Here is a 20,010-nt window from a genome sequence, read left to right on the forward strand (position 1 = left end):
TGATAAATGATTCACTCCTATATAATAAAACCCTAATATGCTGATCGACCCAACGGCAGAATGACCAGTCACTATGACATGCACTGACCACCAGGGGGCAGATGCTCAACGCAGGGAGCAGGCCTAAGCTGGCCGTCAGACATCTCCTGAGGGATCCCAGACTGCAGGCCAGGCTGAGGCTACCTCCCCCCGACCCTGCAGTGCACGGATGTCATGCACCAGGCCTCTAGTCCTTAAATAAACACTTGCAAGTCACAAAGAGGAGAATATACCCAACAGAAAAGTGGGGAGGGAGGGAAACTAGGCTATTCACACACACAAAAAGAACTACAGATGGCCAATAAGTATATGAAAAGATATTTAGTACTACTTGTAATCAATGAAAACTACAATAAGATGTTCAGCCTAAGAGACTGACTGATAATGAGCAGCATCGGTAATTGTGAAAAATGGGGGTAATTTGGCCATGGTTTGCAACATTTAAAACATGCCTATCCTTTGGCGCTGCAAATTTCTTTCAAAGAATTTATTCTGATAAAAAATTTGATCAACTGAACCCACATGCACACATAAACACACGCGTGTGTAAGAAAACAGTCACTGCATTTTTGGGAACTGGGACATTAAAAACAGCCACTAAATAAGATTACACACACCCGTTATCAGCAAGAAAGCCTGGTACAAATGCATTAAAAAGCGTGGGACTCCAGATGTACCTAAGCATGGAAAATATCTGTAAGGGTATACGCCAAAACGTTAACAGTGGTGACCTGTGCAGAGTTCACAGTGCTCGATGGGGATTGATTTTCACTTTCTTCTTCCTCTTTTATTATCTGAAAATTGTATGGGAATAGAAAAGCAACAAAACCCCTCCCCCTCCCACCGCCCCTCCCCTTCAGAAGTTCCACACCTGGCCTCTCCTGAGGTGACGTCGCCTTAGAGAAGAGGCAGGTGAAAGCGACATCCTCATGGCTTCTCACGACCTCACTGGAAGGCGAGAAAGAAAATTCTGGGGTAGAAGTAGTTCCTCAAGCCTTTTAGTTGACATATTTCTTTGACTTCATAGTGACGGTCAATATGAGAGGATGGGGGAGCGTTTAAGGAGCCTGCGCTTGGTTAACAGTTGTGAGGTCACGCTGACGAGGACACTGGTTTCCCCACCGATTCGGGGTTTATCGGAGGGATCCCCCTGGACAGGCAAGTGGCCCTTTTCCTCCTCTGCGTTACTCGCACACTCAGGGGCGTGCACGCCTTCCCGGAGAAAGGTGCCCTATTCTACTTTTTCCAGAGGTAAAGGCGGCATCCTCAGTCCGAAAAGATTTGCGATGCTAACGCGCGAAGAAAAGAAATTCTTTAGCTGATTTAAACTACAACAACGGAAACCACTGCAGAAACGTGTGCCAGCTACTTAAGCACAGGAGGAACAGTGAAAACTGGAAGTGTATTTGAGATGAATTAAAGTCATCAAATGTAGGAGATAATTCTTTGATGATAAAGGTAATTTTTAGGAGGTAAGCCTTGGGTTGCATCGCCTTGATTTCTAGCACAATAACCAGACCATCAGAAAAAACGCTCCACTAATATCTGTACATGAGTAGATGAACTATATCATTTGTATGTTTCCTTGTGGGGAAAGATAAAGTCAGAGGGAGAATTTTCGGAGTGTGGTACTCGAAGGAATATAGGATGATGCTAACTATTAAACAGCAAAAACGGGCCATTTGAAAAAAAAAAAAAAAAGAAACATTGAGATTTCACTCAGAGCTCTAATACTCAATTATATTTATGAAAGGACCCTTGAAAAGAGTTCGTCTCACCAACAGCAGCGCTCTAATCACACATTAAAGCGCTATTTTTCCTGCCACTCACACGGGTAAATAAAATGGAAGGGTGTCAGAGCCGATACTCAGAGGTTTAACAACTGGGGGGACCCCAGGCACTTACATCAGAAAGGATGCCCGACAACACCTGGGTACCACAGACACGGCACCCCGGCCCTGGGCACATCTATCTGTTCAGCACGCACCGGAGTTCAACCCGCCCCCTAAAAACATAGGCTGAATTTATTCCATCCCACTGATGACTGGTGATCTCAGGACCCTGTAAGATTCTCCAGCAGCACAATGCTGACAAATGTACATAATTTATCCAGCTAACTAGGAGAGGCCCTCCTAACAGACGGGCATTTTCAGGCCGAACACGAGCAATCCATCTCTGAAGAGTGATGTCTGTTGTGGGGCCGCCCTCATTGACCTTGAGCGTTATGAAACAGCGTAGCATGGCTTCACGGGTGTGTGATCTCGGCCAGGGAAACCCCTTTCGGTAGCTGGTTTGACCCTTTTTACAAGGAGGGAGTTCCCTGAGATGGAAAACTGACAAAAAGGTGCCATCCCGACCGACGGTGGTTCCCGAGGCTAATGGGGCTGTGTCCAGGGTCAGGGGGAGAGAGGGCCTGATGGATGAGTGATGTCTGCGGGGTCTAAGAACCGGAAGCAGGTGTACACAACAAGCCCCACAGCTACCATCCCTGACTCCATTCTCTCTCGAGTTCCTTCACGCTCTAAAATTCTATTTTTCTCTTAAACGTTGCGGCTCAAAATGGCTATTTCCGTTTCCAAAGCACGTGATTCATAACTAAGGAGTGTTGTAGCCGAGGACAGAAACCGGTCCACCGCACACGCACACGCCTGTTCTAGACGCAGCTCTGGGATACCCTCCTTCAGCGACAGAATTTCACGGGGCAGCACCCATCGCTCTGCCAACCTGAAAATGCACCGGGGACCCTGGTTCTTGTAGGACCCGCCACGCAGCCCGGGCTTTCTCTCGGTGGGCACCATGAGCATTTCAACGTCGTAGGCCTTTCCCTGCTCCTAGAAGTCCATCGACATCGGAGGTGGTCCCGACAGTTAAACAATCTGCCGCAGTTTGAGGGCTCCTCTGTGGGACACGGGCGGTAAGGTAATGGTGACCACGTCCACAGCCCTTCCAGCAGGTGGGTCCTAGGCAGGGGAAACCTTGGCCGGGGCTGTGTTAGAAGAGCTGACCAATCCACACCCAGGACCAAGTCGAGCATCCTTTCCTGTTTCACGGATGCCCGGTTCTCAGGAGAGTGTTCCTGAGGGGGAAACCACGGTCCCCAGGGCGGGGACTTACACTCAGTGATTGATTAAAGCAACAAGAAATCTGAGATAACTGGGAGCCGAGCTGGCGGGAGATGGGGACATGGCCCGTCACAAGCAGCAGAGCGCCTACTGCCCACGCGTCGGAGGAGACGCCTGCCCCGCGTCCATCCTGGAAGTGCGCGGATCGCTTTGTGAACGTGGAATGGCACAGGCCACCCATGTTCCCACGAGGGGTGAGCCAAAAGCAGACGTACAGACACTAGAGTTTGCGTCCAAGAACATAACCTGCTCTTCATGCGAATACAGCTTTTTCTATCTACCCAAATTTTTTGAAAATCACTTAAACGTCCCTGTAATTACAATGGATCACGACCAACTCCTGCCCCAGAAAACATAACCTCAGCATAGACTTCTGGGCCAAGTAAACAGATCAGTGCAACAAAACAACAACACGCGGCGCTCACCTATGAAGTAGGACAGGAGGACGGCCAGGAGCACGGACACGCCTAGGGCGCACAGGGCCGTGCACTTCCAGCTGCAGTACTTCGAGGACTTCTTGAACTTGAAAGCACTCCTCGACAGCGTGTTTCTGGGCAGCGGCCGGGTAGGCGGCGAGTACACGGAGCCCGAAGCCATGGTGTATCCCGGGGTCGCGGTGCTGAACAGTGGCGTGGTCCCCGTCCCTGTTTTGAATAGGAAATGCCTGTGGAACGGGAGAACAGCGTTACACGTCGGTATCAACAGCGAGACACACGTGTGTGAAAACGTGGAGACAGACGGCCAGGCGTTCGCTCTCCTCTCTGTCTCTTTCATCGTTTACTTTGAATAGTTTTAAGAAACCTGGAAATTAAGAAAGTATTTTAGCCCGGCTGGTGTTGCTCAGTGGCTGAGCGTTGACCTATGAACCAGGAGGTCACAGTTTGACTCCCCATCAGGGCACATGCCCGGATATCGGGCTCGATCCCCAGTGGGGGGACGTGCAGGAGGCAGCCGATCCATGATTCTCTCTCATCATTGATGTTTCTATCTCTCTCTCCCTCTCCCTTCCTCTCTGAAATCAATAAAAATACATTAAAAAATAAAACTATAGGATTCTTCTAAACACACACACACACACACACACACACACACACACACACACACTCCACACAAAGAAAATATTTTAACCAAAAAAAAAAAAAGCCAACTCATGAAAAGACTCCGAGGAAAGAGGGCTTGTAGTGCAGACAGGGTGCTGAGGCCCGGCAATGCCGGCTGCTGTCCCTACATCAAGCAGGGAGCGCGGCCGCCTGGGAAGTTATTCTGAGCGGACCATTCCTGCACAAACCATCCTGGAACTGCCCTGGACGAGCCGCCTTAAGGACCTCTTCCCATTTCCCTGCAGACAACTCGTCTTCGACTGGACAGCACATGGGTTCTCGCTACCACGTGAGAGCACGCGCTCCTGTAAACACACACAAGTGCGTGGGCCGCGCTCAGGCCGCGGGCGGGTTCATTCCTGGCGTCCCTGACACATCCTAATCCTGGCCGCTTCCGCGAACGGGACCATCCGGCTGGGTGGGTAAATAAAGGAAATAATTAAATTCTATGTAACGCGTGTTTTTCTTCTGAAATTCCCCGTGTGCCCCGGCTCTGCCCGGCCTCTCAATGCCAACAGCCGCTCCGCTGCCTGGCCGCCAGGAGACAAGCTGAGAAGTAGAAACAGTCTGAGTGCGTGTGGGTTTCCTAATGCCCAGACTACGGGGGGGCGGGGGGAGGCGGGGGGGGATGGAGCAGCTGGGGTATAACCATGATGTTTGGGAGAAACACGGTGGGAGATAAAAGGGGTTCCCCCCCCCCCCCGACCAGGAGAGGGGACAACAGCCACGGGTTCCCCAGCGTGGGGGGCGAATCTGCCCAGTGCTCTGTGGCAAGTCTGGGGGTGACGGGGAGAGTTTCCAGAGATGCCTGAGGCTCTCGCTGCCACTTCCAGGACACACCTGAGGGCTGAGGGCACAGAACGAGCAGAGAGCAGCCGATGACGCCAGGCACACAGAACAAGTGTGGCAGCCAGCCGTAGATCCAGGGCCAGAGGCAGTCCCTAGTTCTAGAAAGGATTTCTGCAGGAAAGGCGAAACAGAAAGGATGGGGACATAATCACAGCGTTTGAAAGACAAAGACTCCAGGAGGTAAAGGTTCCCCTTAGATGAGGATACTTCCTCAGGATGGGTCCGGGAGAGGGACGAGGGGGAGTGGGTGAGGGCAGGAGATGGCCTGGTCCCCGCCTGGCTCCCCTAGAAGACGGAGCCTGGAGGAGGCCAGGACATCGGAGAGCTGCAGAGGCGATGGCGTCCCATCGAGAAAAGTGACGTGTGGAGCGTCCGGGGCACATTGCAGAGAGCTCCCGAGGCTCCCGCATCTCAGCATTAAGTGTGCGAAGTAGAATTACATCTATGGCTTCCAGAGTGGCAAAGACATGGCAGAGCGCGCCACTGGCCCCGAGAGGCCACACGGAGAGCAATGCGGCCACCTCGGCAGCAACGTGGGGACCGATAAGGAAGGAGCACGGAGCCGTGGAGACGCAGCGGCTTCCCGGAGAAGGCCCGAGCACCAGACACCCCCGCCCTGCGACTCGCAACCCCGGAGGAGGGAGAGGCCCAGGCTGTCTGAGATGAGGGCTGCGGGTAAAACACAGGGACGTGAAAAGAGCAAGTCGGTTAGCGTGCCGGGCCGATGGAGGAGAACGATCTAGCCACGGCGCACACCTGTCGTCTGTCTGCTCCCATGTAAGCGCTAGCGCTTCCTATTCCCCTGAAGGAATTCCGGGACGACAGGAAGTTCCTGGGACACAGTAGTTGCCCAATAAATATTGTAAAATAAATAGAGTGGTGACCATTGTGCCGATGCAAAACGTGAGTCCTGGAGAAGTTAAGCACCTAGGACAAGGAGCCACAGCTAACAATAAGTAATTACAATCTATAATAATAAAAGCGTAATATGCTAATTAGACCGGATGTCCTTCCAGACCAAGCAGGGGCTGCGAGGGAAGCCCGGGTCCCGGGTGCCATTCTTCATTGTAAATAAAGAAGAACTGGACAAAGTCTATGGAACATCTGTTTGCAAGCACTGGACACCTGGCAATGCAGAGCTTTGATCGCTGAGAGAAGGGAAACAAAGGGAGAGAGCCCTAATACGTACGTCCCTGATTTTCTGCCTGGAGAAACTGTCTGGATCATACATAGTACGTGGAAGGGGGTTCTAAACAGAGCACGGTGGTCTCACTGAGCTGGGGAAACGGGTCCGGGATCAGGAGGCCGCAGTGGCTGGACTTTGTGGGCCCGTGGATCAGAGAGAAGGCATTGTCCAGATAAAGAGCCCCAAACATGCATGGGGTCTCACTGAGTCTCTAGCTGAATACTGTGCCCTGCATACTTACAATGAGATTTCAAGTGGTTGGTCAAAGAACAATTATTGAGAACGGAACAAACTACTAGGAAGCTGTAGGCTAAACAAGTCCCAGCACTAACAAAGAACTGAGAGATGGTCGAGTTCTGATCGCACACAGCTATGAGACCTTTTTGAACATCTGGTACAGTTAATACAGACCCCAGAAGGGCCAGGCCGTGATATTAAGGCTAAACAGCCCTAGATTAAAGGCCACCGTAAGTCCATACCAACAGAGCTTACATTCAAGTCTTGAAAGCTGATTTGCAGGCAATTTAACTGTCTTCGAAGTAAAGCTGCTCTTTAAAAGAAGAACAAAAAATTTAGACACTTAGCACTTACTGGGAAGAAGCAGGAAGTGGGAATCAAAATCAGGAAATATAGACTAAAAAACCCCCATAATGATCGAAAGCAGACAAGAACTTTACACAGCTATTATAAATATGTTGAGGAACTTAAAGGAAAGCATCTTACCTTATAATAGACAAATATGCAAATTGACCGCACCTTCGCTACGCCCAAGCCACACCCACCAACCAAGCCATGCCCATCAACCACGCCCACCAGGAAACCGTTGCAGGGACGCTAGGTGCGGCCGAGCCCAAGGCCACCGCCCAGGGCCAAGCCAGGACCCTGAAAGAAGGCAGAAGGCGGTGGCCACAGCCAAGGCCTGGGTCCCCGGTGCCGGCAGAAAACTGGTGCAGGCAGACAGGTGAATGAAGGTCTATTGCAGGAATCTTCGTGCAAACGGGCTACTAGTGAACATAATAAGGAGATAAAGAGAAGATACAGAAAAGAACAAAGTTTGCCCTAGTTGGCTTGGCTCAGTGGATAGAGCGTCGGCCCGTGGACTGAAAGGCCCCGGGTTTGATTCCAGTCAAAGGCACATGCCCAGATTGCTGGCTTGATCCCCAGTGGGGGGCATTCAGGAGACAGCCAATCAATGATTCTCTCTCATCACTGATGCTTCTATCTCGCTTTCCCTCTCCCTTTCTCTCTGAGATAAAAATATATGTAAAATAAGACAAAAGAGCAAAGTGGAACTTCTAGAAATAAAAGATCCTATGTAATAAAAGGCTAATATGCAAATCAACCAAACAGCGGAACAACCAGTTACGATGATGCACACTGACCACCAGGGGGCAGATGCTCAATGCAGGAGCTGCCGCCTGGTGGGGTGGTCAATGCACTCCCACAGGCGGAGCGCCACTCAGCTAGAAGCCCTGAGCCGGGCTCACAGCTGGTGAGTGCAGCGGCATTGGTGGGAGCCTCTCCCGCCTTCACGGCAGCGCTAAGGATGTCCGACTGACGGCTTAGGCCCGCTCCCCATCAGTTGGACATCCCCTGAGGGCTCCCAGACTGCAAGAGGGTGCAGGTCGGGCTGAGGGACCTCCCCACTCTGAGTGCACGAATTTTGTGCCCTGGGCCTCTAGTAATAAAACAAAAAACAGACAACTAAAAGTCATAGGGACCAAAATGAAGATCTTCCCTGGGAACTATGTTATCGTTTTATTCAAAGGCATCTGGGTCATTTCTTCATGGGAAATGGGATTTGAACCCAGGCCCATGGGACTCTACCACATTATTTTAGCCTTGACACTAAAAACATGTACTTGCTGTGTGCAAACACAATGAGCCGGACACACGCCAACTTCAGCTTAGACATCTCTGTTTCAACCCCTGAAGTTTGTGGAATTAGTACCAGATGCTCATCTGCTTTGGTGATCACGGCAAAGCACTCTTTCAAGACCCAGGCTTGAGTTAGTTTGAAATTACTTTTCTTAGAGCAAAAGGCACCTTTGAGATATTGCCAAAAATAAAGATGTAATAATATTAAAAAATCCACTATCTGTAATAATAAAAGCGTCATATGCTAATTAGACCAGACAGCTGAACGACCTTCCGGACGAAGCTGGGGCTGCGACGGCCGAGGCAAGCCACCGTGGCTGCGAGGACCGAGCCCCTAGCATGAATTTCGTGCATCTGGCCTCTAGTTCATCAATATTAGTGGAACTGAAGACTGCTTTGTCTTAAAAGAGTTTCTGACTTATTTGTACACAAATTTACTTGTGTTGTTGCAAGAGACATGTTTTGGCCACTGACTTTCCATCCCAGGGGCACACTTCCCCTTGCTCTAGTGCCCACCCGCCTCAGGGGCCATGAGGCAGCTGTGTGTCCTTAATCAATACAGAGACATGATGAAGCACTGAAGGACAAGCCAACTCACCAGGGCACTGTATTTTAAATTCACTGTCTCCAACGTTCCCAGGGGGCCTTCTAGTGAGGAAGGATGGAAAGAATTTGCAAAGATTGTTTAAATTGATGTGTCTTTGAAACCCATCATCAAAAAAGGGTGTCCCGCCTGTGAGAACAATTTCTTTGGGTAAAATCAGCCCTCAAAATAGATGTGTGAAAAAACACACGTGAAGGCCGCTCACACACACACTAGCGTGGTGGGAAAGGCCCGTGTCCGCATGTTCCTGCAGAGAAGAACCTCTGCCTTCAGAGCTGGGAGAATGGTGCGATTTCCTAGGTTCGGACAGGAGGTCTTCTCTCCAAAGTCAGCCATGTCTCTCTTTCCACTGCACCACAGAGAACACGCAACGCTGGCAGGTGCGTCCCGTGACGACTGCCCGTCTCCAGCCCAGGACTCCTCTTTCACCGTGCACGGGCCACCACGGAGCTTAGCTGGCGCCTAGACCTCCCCAAATACTTTCTGAGGGAACCGATACGTTAATCCTGAAACCCGGCTGCGGGAAAGTGACACGAGTGCATGAGAAAGTGAGTCGACCCCTAATTCTTTATAAGGCACATCCATGTGTGGTCTGTCCCCATCCTGTGACTCCGGCCAGGTCCTCCTTGGGAATATGCTTCTCACGTATGAAAAATTCTGCAGAAATGACTACCAGACACCTATGGTTGTGATTGGGCATCCACATGAGGTTTACAGAATAAATCCCAAATTCCCTTTACTTCTATGACCATCTTTGGGAATGAAAACCGTGAATCTGGTGAGACTATTCGCCCCTGTATCATGTGACAGAGCAGCGGCGGCGACAGATGACACGGAGCAGGCGGGGCAGGCGGGGCAGGCTCTGCTCTGATGCCCCTAATGATGCCCGTGTGCCGCCTGCCTCCAGGGCCTCGGCGATCGCACCCCATCTCCCCCCGGCACCCTCCGGCGGGGAACCGGAGGCTCACTCCATGGCAGGCGATCAGACACCGAGATGAGGAAAATCAATTTCAAAGCCCAAAGGCAGCGGGGCAGGAGGTCACTGAACACTAACAGCTGCGGGGTGGCCTGGGATCTGGCGGGGATCCCATTAACAGCACCGGCCGGCGGACGAGGCCGGGGCCCCGGGCATTCACTGAGCCACAGACATACACGGCAGGACGGCTCCACGCCGCGCACCACCGAGAGCTGCGTGTTCTTCTTCCCGAGTCGGAAGGCCTGTTTCTTCGGGGATCGGCCTCCAGACCAGCCTCTGCATTTGGGCCCCCACCTTGCTATGCTTCTGACGGACTCTCTGATGCACCTTTGTATTGGTCGTGTCACAGATTTAAATTAGTGGGACACAGGCCGGAGCTGCTCATCCTTCCTGCTGTCCCCTCCCGCCCCTGGGCCACTGTGAGCGAGTCTGTCCGAGGCACAGGGGTCATTGTCCATGACCCCTCCATCCCGCCGCCCTCCTCCGCCCAGCATCCCGCCTGCCGGACTGTGAGAATCGGGCATCCTCTCCTTTCCAGCATTTCTTTCTTTGTCTTTTTTTTTTTGGCCGGGCTGGAGGAGGTCTGGGTTCTCAGCCTCCTCTTTTTGGGTATTTGGCAGAGAAGAGGCAAGAGTAACATCTCCATTGCAAACTTCCATCTTCTCTCAAAGGCTATGTCACATGTCAGATGCTGGACGTGCCCAGGACACGGAATTGCTTCTGTGAGTCCAGTCATAATATCTGTCGCTGAGCTCAGGCCTCTTAGAAAATTTTTTCCCCCAGCTCCCTCTCTTGGCAGATATGCTTTGTTTCTGAGTAATTCTTCACTTTTGATTGACTTTTGTCTTTCAAAGTTATAATCATCAACTCACAGTCCTAAAGTACTTAGAAAAATAATCAGATTTTTGGCGGTAAATTTAACTGTGCCTTCCTATATTATATTAGATATAATATCAATGTATCGATGCTCGTTTAAAAAGATCCTAACACCAAGTACAACATTAAACACATTCTAATGTATAATCCTATGGTAACGCAGGAAACAGTGGGCTCATAGCGATGCCTTGTTCAGGAGGTTAACCTCGTTTGATAAACCGGAAATGATACGGCCCCCAGTGAACGGCATCCCTGCACTGTGTGTTACCCAGCACGGTCCAAAGTGGCCCGAGGCATGTCCTCCACGGGACGTGAGAGCAGGAAAGAGAAGTCAGAGGAGAGTGTGTAACCGCTGAACTTTCAATTCGTTTGACTTCATAAGTGGTTCTCTTCACTGAAAAGAGGCTTGTTTCTTCCATGTTTTCTGCGGTGTGAAGAACCTTCGCGATGAGAAAGCGGATACTTAGAATAAAAAGAGTGTAATAGTTACAGCGTCCGGTTTCGGTCCCTCGGGCACAATGGAAACCTCTATTAGTGACAGGCAGACCCTGGAGAAATTCTTCTGTTGCAGGTAACCTGTTATACCTTAGGAGGGAGAGGCTCCACCACACAGGAAATATTGGTGCTTCCTCCTCCTCACGTTCTTCACTGAACAAAGAGAGCAATTCTACCTGTGTTTCCAGGCAAATCAATGAATATTTTATCTAGAGCACAGACTGCTTGCTTCAGATGAGATGCTCTGATTTCAAAGACCATGGTGCCAACGAGAAGAAAGATTGGCTAGATTTGGTCAAATCCAGCGTTTCCAGAATCCAAAGTTCTTACCTACCTGGTTAAGAGCTAAAATATTTTAACGATGGGTTCCTCTCCCTTCAGGCAAAATATACCTTCCTGGATTTAAGAGGCTTATGAAAGGTCTCACAAGATTGCCTCAACATCAAACGACTCTTCCAAAATGCCATTTTCAGACCCAAAGGAAATGAGTCCCACACTTGTGGATTCAATTTACCTTGGAGTATATGAAGGCTAAAATTAACTACAGAGTTCAAAAGAGTTCCAGTCACTCCATCATTCCAAAACAACAGATGGTGTGCCCAGAATTCACTTTAAGATAAAATACATCTTAAAATTTGTCAAAATACACACAAAATACTAGTAATAATTGTGTGTTATCTTCCTTCCATATTGCCCATTACCACTCATTTAATTACTGGTCTGTAATTGAGAGCATGGTTACTAAGTACTGCATGAGTTAACACAGCCCCACATCCTTGTCAGTATACATGTTTAAAAGTGCTCTCCCGGGAAGATGGAAAGGTGATAGTATCTGCTGCCCCAGCATTCTGAACCCCTCTACTGCACGTCACAGTCTTCCGAATTTTCACTGTCCAAGCCTGAGTTTTAAACTCCACAGCCAACTGGCCCATCTGTGGAATGTTTATTTAGCAATGTGTTTATAACTAATTAAATAGCTGAAAAAGCAGTTCATTTCGACGGCGTGCTTTAGATAATGAGGCAAGGAAACACGGAATTCCTGGCAGCTAAAGAGGCAGAGAATGAAAGGAAGAAAGCCTGAGCCCCTACCGAGAACCCCCTGCTCTCAGCCAAGGCGGGCTCGTTCGTTTTCCTTCTCTTTTAGCAACCGATTCTCAACAGACACCCCGAGACACCTCGTGTGGCCGCTCACTGCGCGCACACACCTACCCCCAGGACGAGGCCTCCATCTGTGCGGGAGGCCGGCACAGCTCCGCACGCTGCTGAGCCCAGAGATGGCCGAGGCTGCTGCGAATGTCCCTAGCATCTGCCTAAGGCTGCAAAGGGATTCATTCCGCAGTCGCGACCTCTCCTGTGCAGGGTGTCACAGCAGGACCCAAAGCGGGCCCCGATCCGGGACCAGTCCTCCAGGCTGGCTATGGAGTCGCGGGTCTAGGCAGAGCCTGGTGAGCTCAGGTAGTGGAAGGTCAGGTCACCAACATGAGGGGAATGTACGCCACATGCCCATTCCATATGTTAAACCAGGGGTTCTCAGATGGGAGCCCGCATCCTGACTCCTTGGGAGCCTTGCTGACAGGGAAGGTCTGGGGGCCTGGCCCAGGGACCCCACTTGGAGGACCACTGCAGTGAGGACCAGGCATGTGCGTGTCTCAGCTTCCATTTCACTTCAAGACGCGCATCAAGACTGTGGAACAAATCGGCGAATCAATTCCAAGGGCCCCTGCTTAGCCAGTCACTGCTGGCAGCTCCCTTCCAGGCGTCAATTTAGGGTAAATGGGATTTCTGCCCCACGGAGCTCAATCCGCCTGACCCCAGAGTCAAACGGCTTTGACGGTCTCCCCTGTTTATGTCACCTCACTCTTAATTTTCACTTCCAACATCCCCTGTATTGTTCCTCCCTTTGAACTCTGCCTGTTTGCTGAGAAATCCGTCTCCTCACCCTTTCTAATCTCATTGCTATCTTCAAACATCTACCACCTCGATTTTCAACCAAGAATTTTTAAGACATGCAATACCTAACTATTTAGATGGTCAAACAAAAAAAATGACAACATGCCCTAGCCGGTTCGGCTCAGTGGATAGAGCGTCAGCCTGCAGACTGAAGGGTCCCAGGTTCCATTCCAACTAAGGGCACATGCCTGGGTTGTGGGCTCCATCCCCAGGAGGGGGCGTGCAGGAGGCAGCCGGTCAGTGATTCTCTCTCATCATTGATGTTTCTACCTCTCTCTCCCTCTCCCTTCCTCTCTGAAATCAATAAAGATATATATATATATGACAACAGCCAACAAAATAACCGTCCAGTGTGAATGAATCAAAATTATAACTACTTTTTGTCAGATTGGTAAAAATATATTTTTGGCATGCTGCAGAATTTTAGTAATTAGTTTATATGCCACGAGATGGAAAAGACTGGAAATTGTTGATCTACTATATTTACTGGCCTTTATCTCTAAACGAGACACCAGCTCTCCTTCGGTTCTTCTTCCCTGTATTTGTGGCGATAGTTCCATGTGCTTATAAAACATTCGCCAACATCCTCTCCTAGTCCACAAGTACCTTCTTCAGGGGCTCTCTTGCTTGTCTCTTTGAACTTGATGCTTGGGCTTGTGAGCACACAGAGGTCTAGCTGATAACTCACCTACAGCTTCCCAAGGTTTCACCTGTCTTCACGCAGACCACACTGTCTCTTCTCCCTTACCCTCTCTGGCTGGAGTAGCTTTTATATATTCTTTTTTCCTCTAAAAACTTGGGTTCCATTTATTACTTGTATTAAAATGTATCTAGGCAAGAAAGAGCTGCCTCTACTCATTCCTTTTACTATTAGCAGAGACTTCTGGAAAACTCAGTTCTAAGTATTTTAAAAGCACTGTACACACACGCACGCATGCACGCACGCACAACCTCCCTACCCCTTTACACATCTGCTGTTTTGAAGGGAAGGAAAAGAAAAGTATTTTTCTGTACAACTTCCCTTCCCCTTAACGTTCCTCCTGCTCTAAGGTGCCGAGAACAAAGAAGAGACCATCGAGGCGATGTCCCCGGCGCGGGCCCCAGGGAGGCACTGCCACCCCTGGCCAGGCTGCAGAGGTGGTAGTCTCGGATCTACCCAGCCACGTAAGGAAATCATTCTCTTATCGAGCTTCAGAGGGAGCAGAAATACAGCAACATTGAAAAAAAAAATACACCCACACCGAATCCTCATTATTACAGTTAAAGAGAAAGGTTTTTTCCCTTCACCCTGTAGATACTATTTTAAATCATGCTTTCAGGGGTGGGAGCGAGAGACCCTTGGGGAGCACTGGACTTGAATGAGGAAAGTAAGAAGTTTGGGACCGTCTTTAATTAACCCTTTGCACTCGCTTGCTTTTTTCTCGATTCCTTTATTCTAATGCTAACCGTGTCGAATCACACTCGACATCCGAGTGCAAAAGGTTAAGTCCTTCAACAACCACTGCGCTGGCCGTTGTGCTTGACAAAAGCTATCACCAAGAACAAAAATTAGCCAGTGGAATCTAACAACTGAAAAGGCCCGTCTCAAGAACGGAAAAGCCCGGGCCAGTCTGGCTCAGTGGATAGAGCGTCGGCCTGCGGACTGAAGGGTCCCAGGTTCGATAGGGCGCATGCCTGGGCTGCGGGCTCCGTCCCACGTGCAGGAGGCAGCCAATCAATGATTCCCTCTCATCACTGATGTTTCTATCTCTCTCTTCCTCTCCCTTCCTCTCTGAAATCAATAAAAATATATTTAAAAAAAAGAAAGGATAAAAATGCTAAAACACTTAAGAAATGATACAATTTACCTACACTTCAATGTTTCTCTCTTTGCATTTTGGTAATTTAATTTCTGCTATTTTTTTAAATAAGATGAGCCCAGAAATGGTTTATGTGCACGTGGGTGCACATTTTCTAAGAACTGGCTGGGGCCTGTTCAAAATGGGCGGATTAAAAAAAACGAAAACACACACACACACAACACACACACACACATAGAAAACAAAATGGGTGGATTGTTTTGCTTCTAATATCAAGGAATACATGTATTACAATAAATTGAAAATCCTTTACAGAAAGTAATATCCTATGCATCCCTGAATGATAAAAGGAAAAGATTTGAGACCCTTACTAATTAAAAAGACGCTTCTTTTATAACTTGTAAAGTAATTACGGTATGCATTTTGAAGAAAAATATTCTAACTAAGGAAGTGAAACACCCCCAAGTGAGTAATCAACATTAGGATGCAGATTGTATTATTTTGATGTGGAAACAAAAGAAGGAAAGTGTAATGATTCTAGCTGGGACACAGCGAGTTAGTGAGACTGATAAACTGCCTCTTCGTGCCGAGAGCATGTGGTGATCTCAGATCTATTACCCTTCTCAATGGATGTGCTATTATCTTTGGACCACTTTCATGCTAGGAGGTGATCCCTGCACGAAAGATGTCTTAAATGAAAAGCTTATAAACAAGACACATTTCACTGCTGGTACCAGAATTAATATGAGCGATCAGTGATTGAACTAAAGGTGACTTGAGACAAAAATTATTTTAATTGTTTACCCAAACAATTGCAATATAAATGAGTGAATAATTATACATTTTAGCAACTGCCTCTGTATCAATCTGTAATTATGTTAAATACTAGAGGCCCAGTGCACGAAATTCATGCATGGGGGGGGGGAGGGGGGTGTGTCCCTCAGCCCAGCCTGCACCCTCTCCAATCTGGGACATCCCTCTCACAATCCAGGACTGCTGGCTCCCAACTGCTCGCCTGCCTGCCTGCCTGATCACCCCCTAACCACTCCCCTGCCAGCCTGATCACCCCCTAACCACTCCCCTGCCAGCCTGATCGACGCCTAACTGATCCCCTGCTGGCCCGATTGCTCCTAACTGCCCTCCCCTGCAGGCCTGGTTGCCCCCAATTGCCCTCCTCTGCTGGTCCGGTCACCCCTAACTGCCCTCCCCTGCAGGCCTGGTCAACCCCAACTGCCCTCCTCTGCTGGTCCGGTCACCCCTAACTGTCCTCCCCTGCAGGCCTGATCACCCCTAACTACCCTCCCCTGCTGGCCTGATCACCCACAACTGCCCTCTCCTGCTGGTCATCTTGTGGTGACCATCTTGTGTCCACATGCGGGTGGCCATCTTGTGTGTTGGAGTGGTAGTCAATTTGCATATTACCTCTTTATTAGATAGGATACAGATACGCTCATGGTCGGTACAGCAATATGTGTTCATTGATGTCTGGAAACTGGGAAGCAAAATTCTAGAGACTATTCAGGCGATGTGTGGGAAATACACTTTAGTGAATTCTTCACCATCTTTTACGTTTACTTCTCAGTCTTAAGTGTGTGAGAGACATGTCTAGTGCAAGCATAAGCACAGCTGTGTAAACATATAGGGCTACGACAAGAAGCAAGCCACTGTTATAATGGCTGACTGTCACTTAGAGGTGTCTGGAATCAAGCACCGAATCACGTCACAGATTGGTTTGGGAGCATTAAGAACTGAACAACAACTAAACAATATTAATTCTGAAAATACGAAGTGTTGTTTTTTTCCTATTATCCAGAAGGCTGAAATAGCCTGGCAGTCTTTGCTTCACATTTCAGTTATTTTGGTGGGTAGCCACGGCATCGAGTGCTCGAGTCTATAGTAGACATTTTCTACATGTTTGAAGATATTAATTACCCCACGGTTGGCAGGTAGTGCACACTAAAAATATATTACACTTAAAATGGAAATGAAAAGGAACATCCTAAAATTCCTACGTGCTATTTGGACACGACTTAATATATTTAATTATTAATTCATTTAATTATTGATGGCCACCCATGGTTAAAAGTACTCAGCAAAGTTCTTTCTGTAAATTCGAGACAGAAGTGTGAACTAGATGCAGAGAAGAATTTCGGGTGTAGATGTGCATTTAGGAAGAATAAAAGAATGTCAAGGTTGTAAGAGACTTTGGAGCTGTCCATCTTAGCCAATCAGATGAGCGATAGTGAACAGTAGTTAACAAATCAAAACAGAAAACAACCAGTCCAAAGGGTGGGAGGTGGTTTAAATTAGGCTTATTAAGCACCTATTCTCTGTGTGCAAATAAAATATGGGATTTCCCAATAAAATGGACACACACTTTAACAGCTGATAACTCACTTAATTTTCATTCCTTTTCAGGTTTAACTGATTTGAAATAATGGGTGAAGCCAGACTAAGCTTTGAACAAAGGAAATTTACCCTAAAGTGCCACTAGACTTTTTTTTTTATGGGGATAAAAAAATAAAAGATAAAATTTATGGCCAAACGGGCAACAGCTTATGAATGGAGGGCACACAAATACCAGATGAAAAGATTCTTGATGTTTGCGATTCCATTGCTTCGCGTTATCAGCAGTGCCTGGACCAGAACACTCATCAGTTTGAAAACAGACACTGACAAAAGAATTATTCACTTTTGCAGATTCTTTTAAATTTTGGAAATGAACTGTATGTTAATAAACATTGACTCTGTAATCATTCAAAGTGCATATACATTTTTTTGGGACACCCTGTATTATCTAATTTAAACATCAAAACGTCGTGTGTGTGTGTGTGTGTGTGTGTGTGTGTGTGTGTGTAAAAATCTACTTTTTTAAGATAAGTAAATTGAGCGGTGATATGCCAGAGCTGACACAGAGACAAAGCCAGGTCTGTTTTGCCCCCAAACTTATGTTTTTAACCAGGTATCTGAAAGAGTAGTAGTTTCTATATGAGGGAAGTACCTTAGCACTGGTGTAGAACTCCTGCACGCCCCCTACTGGGGGTCCAGCCCACAACCCAGGCATGTGCCCTTGATGGGAATCGAACCTGGGGCCCTTCAGTCTGCAGGCCGACACTCTATCCCCTGAGCCACCGCGGCCAGTGCTAACACACTTCTATTTGTATTTATCGCTTACCTAAAACATAAGCGATGTTAGCTGTTGAAATTTAACGCGCCGAGGACACTCGGCCTTCTGTGGCGAGGCCTCGGGTGGCCGGGAGGCGTCCTGAGAGAAGAGGTACAGGAGCTGTGAGCGATACCCCACCCATGGCTTTGCAGCTTGTGGGCGATTAAGCACAAGACTCTCCGTAAGCCTGAGGGATGGGTTTTGCAGTAATCTGAAAATCTTGTTTAACCACATAAATGTTACCCAGTGAGCTCAGGGCAAAGTGCCCCAAAGGGTTATAAACCTTAAAAAAAAGAGTTCAATAACTAAAAAGGAGAAGGCGCCAAAGTGGCTGACCTCTGTGATGACCAGCGGCTGCGGCAGTAGCTACCGAGAATGTATATATTTTAAAAACTGTCCTATCAGTCTGCCCTTCACGGAAAAGGGGGTGCTCAGGAATGAGTGAGGGCGAGTGTGAAAACTGACCCATGGACATTTCCCACCAACACAGGATTATGTTGCCAAGAATAATGACTGCCATCTACAAAGAGTCTGCGAAACGTGGTATCTTAATGGGTTTTGTCCTTGTTTATTAAAAAACGTGAAAACGCAACAGCTTACCATTCGTTTGCTAGCGCATCAGAGAAATTAGCCAGATTCCAAAAGATACGGTTCAACCTCGGAACTCTGTGGCATCTCAAAAAGCCAAACTCTCGGGACCAGAGAGTTCTAAGTCTCAACGGGCCTTAAGAAGGATTAAAGAGATTAGGTAATCTCTAAAATTAATTCCAATTTTGAAACTTATTCTGGAAGAGAGTCCCTCTTTCTGAAAAGCCGTCCCACCTTCTCCCGCCCTCAGCAATGAACTTGAGTTTTCCCGGTGTTCCCGGGGAGACTGCCATAAACACCTACTGAGCGGGTAAGAGCCTTCAGGTTCTACTTTAGGAAATACCCCTCCCCACCACTACCGCAGGTAATCCCTTCCCGCGTTATTCCTGTTACCTTTTCCCGAAACGAATCCTGTATGCACTTCCCATCTTATCTCCTCCAGGACGTCACCCCAATTAAACGGATAGTAGGTGATTCTTCTCACAATACAAAAACATCCACCTCCGTAGCTGGAACGGCTATTTCTCACAAAAAGTAGTCAACACACAAGCTCTCGCTAGCTGTCATTTAACCCTAGAAACACTAAATCAATGATCACACTTTAAAATGTGCAGCATAAAAAAGGAACAAAGAAAAGGAGCGAAAGGGCCAGGTATTTTACACGACATTTCAATAAATCCTTAGAAAATCTATGTGAGGTGTGATCACGCCCATTTTGTGGGGGGAAAAACACAAGATGCAAAGGTATGAGCACTCCGCCCCAGGTTTCGTAGCGAGTAGGGTGTTGAGATTTGAACCCAGATCTGTCTGTCCCCAAACGAAGCTTTTTCTAGTCCTCTAGTACTTTCCTTATCTGATGGAAAGAAGCGGTATTATATTCGTGCAGGATGTCATCGGCACACGATGACTTCCGGTGGTGTTTTAAGTGGTTCAGAATATGAGGTGAGGTGCTAAGAAGTCATAAAGAGAGTCAAAGCAGAATCAGAGGGTTATCAAGTGAAATTTGTGAAGCTCAGTTGGTTAATTGCATGCCCAGGATTTAATCTTATGGTGTGGAAAACAGGCTTGAAATTAAAGGAGGACGACATCAAAGAGGCAAACGCATGTCAAGGCACAACCAAGAAGTGCAGGCAGAGAGACGCAATCACCTTTGGCAGGGTCCGCATGAGTTGGTAATGAAGCCAGAGGATGAAATTTCAGAGGAAAAACACACCACAGTTTTAAAAACGGATAAAATTTAATTCTAGGAACAGGTAAAATCACCAGGCAGTAATGACGTGAAGTAGAGATACAACACTCGCATTTAAGGAAAAGGACTGGAACGCATTTTCACAGACAACATGAGTGAAGAGTAAAAGCATAAAGAAATCTCACAGAACAGT

The 20,010-nt window shown here is 48.0% G+C and overlaps 1 protein-coding gene across 9 annotated transcripts in view; it reads right to left on the reverse strand.

Annotated features, from left to right (window-relative positions):
* Positions 1–20,010, reverse strand: part of TENM3 (teneurin transmembrane protein 3) — a 439,075-nt gene that overhangs the window by 146,492 nt on the left and 272,573 nt on the right. For all 9 annotated transcript variants that reach the window (XM_054720168.1, XM_054720165.1, XM_054720166.1 and 6 more), the window contains one exon: positions 3,587–3,825. In XM_054720168.1, the coding sequence (XP_054576143.1) occupies positions 3,587–3,825 (239 nt within the window). The remainder of the gene's footprint in view (positions 1–3,586; positions 3,826–20,010) is intronic.

Source organism: Eptesicus fuscus, chromosome 8 (genome assembly GCF_027574615.1).
Source record: "Eptesicus fuscus isolate TK198812 chromosome 8, DD_ASM_mEF_20220401, whole genome shotgun sequence".
In the NCBI taxonomy this organism is placed as follows: domain Eukaryota; kingdom Metazoa; phylum Chordata; class Mammalia; order Chiroptera; family Vespertilionidae; genus Eptesicus; species Eptesicus fuscus.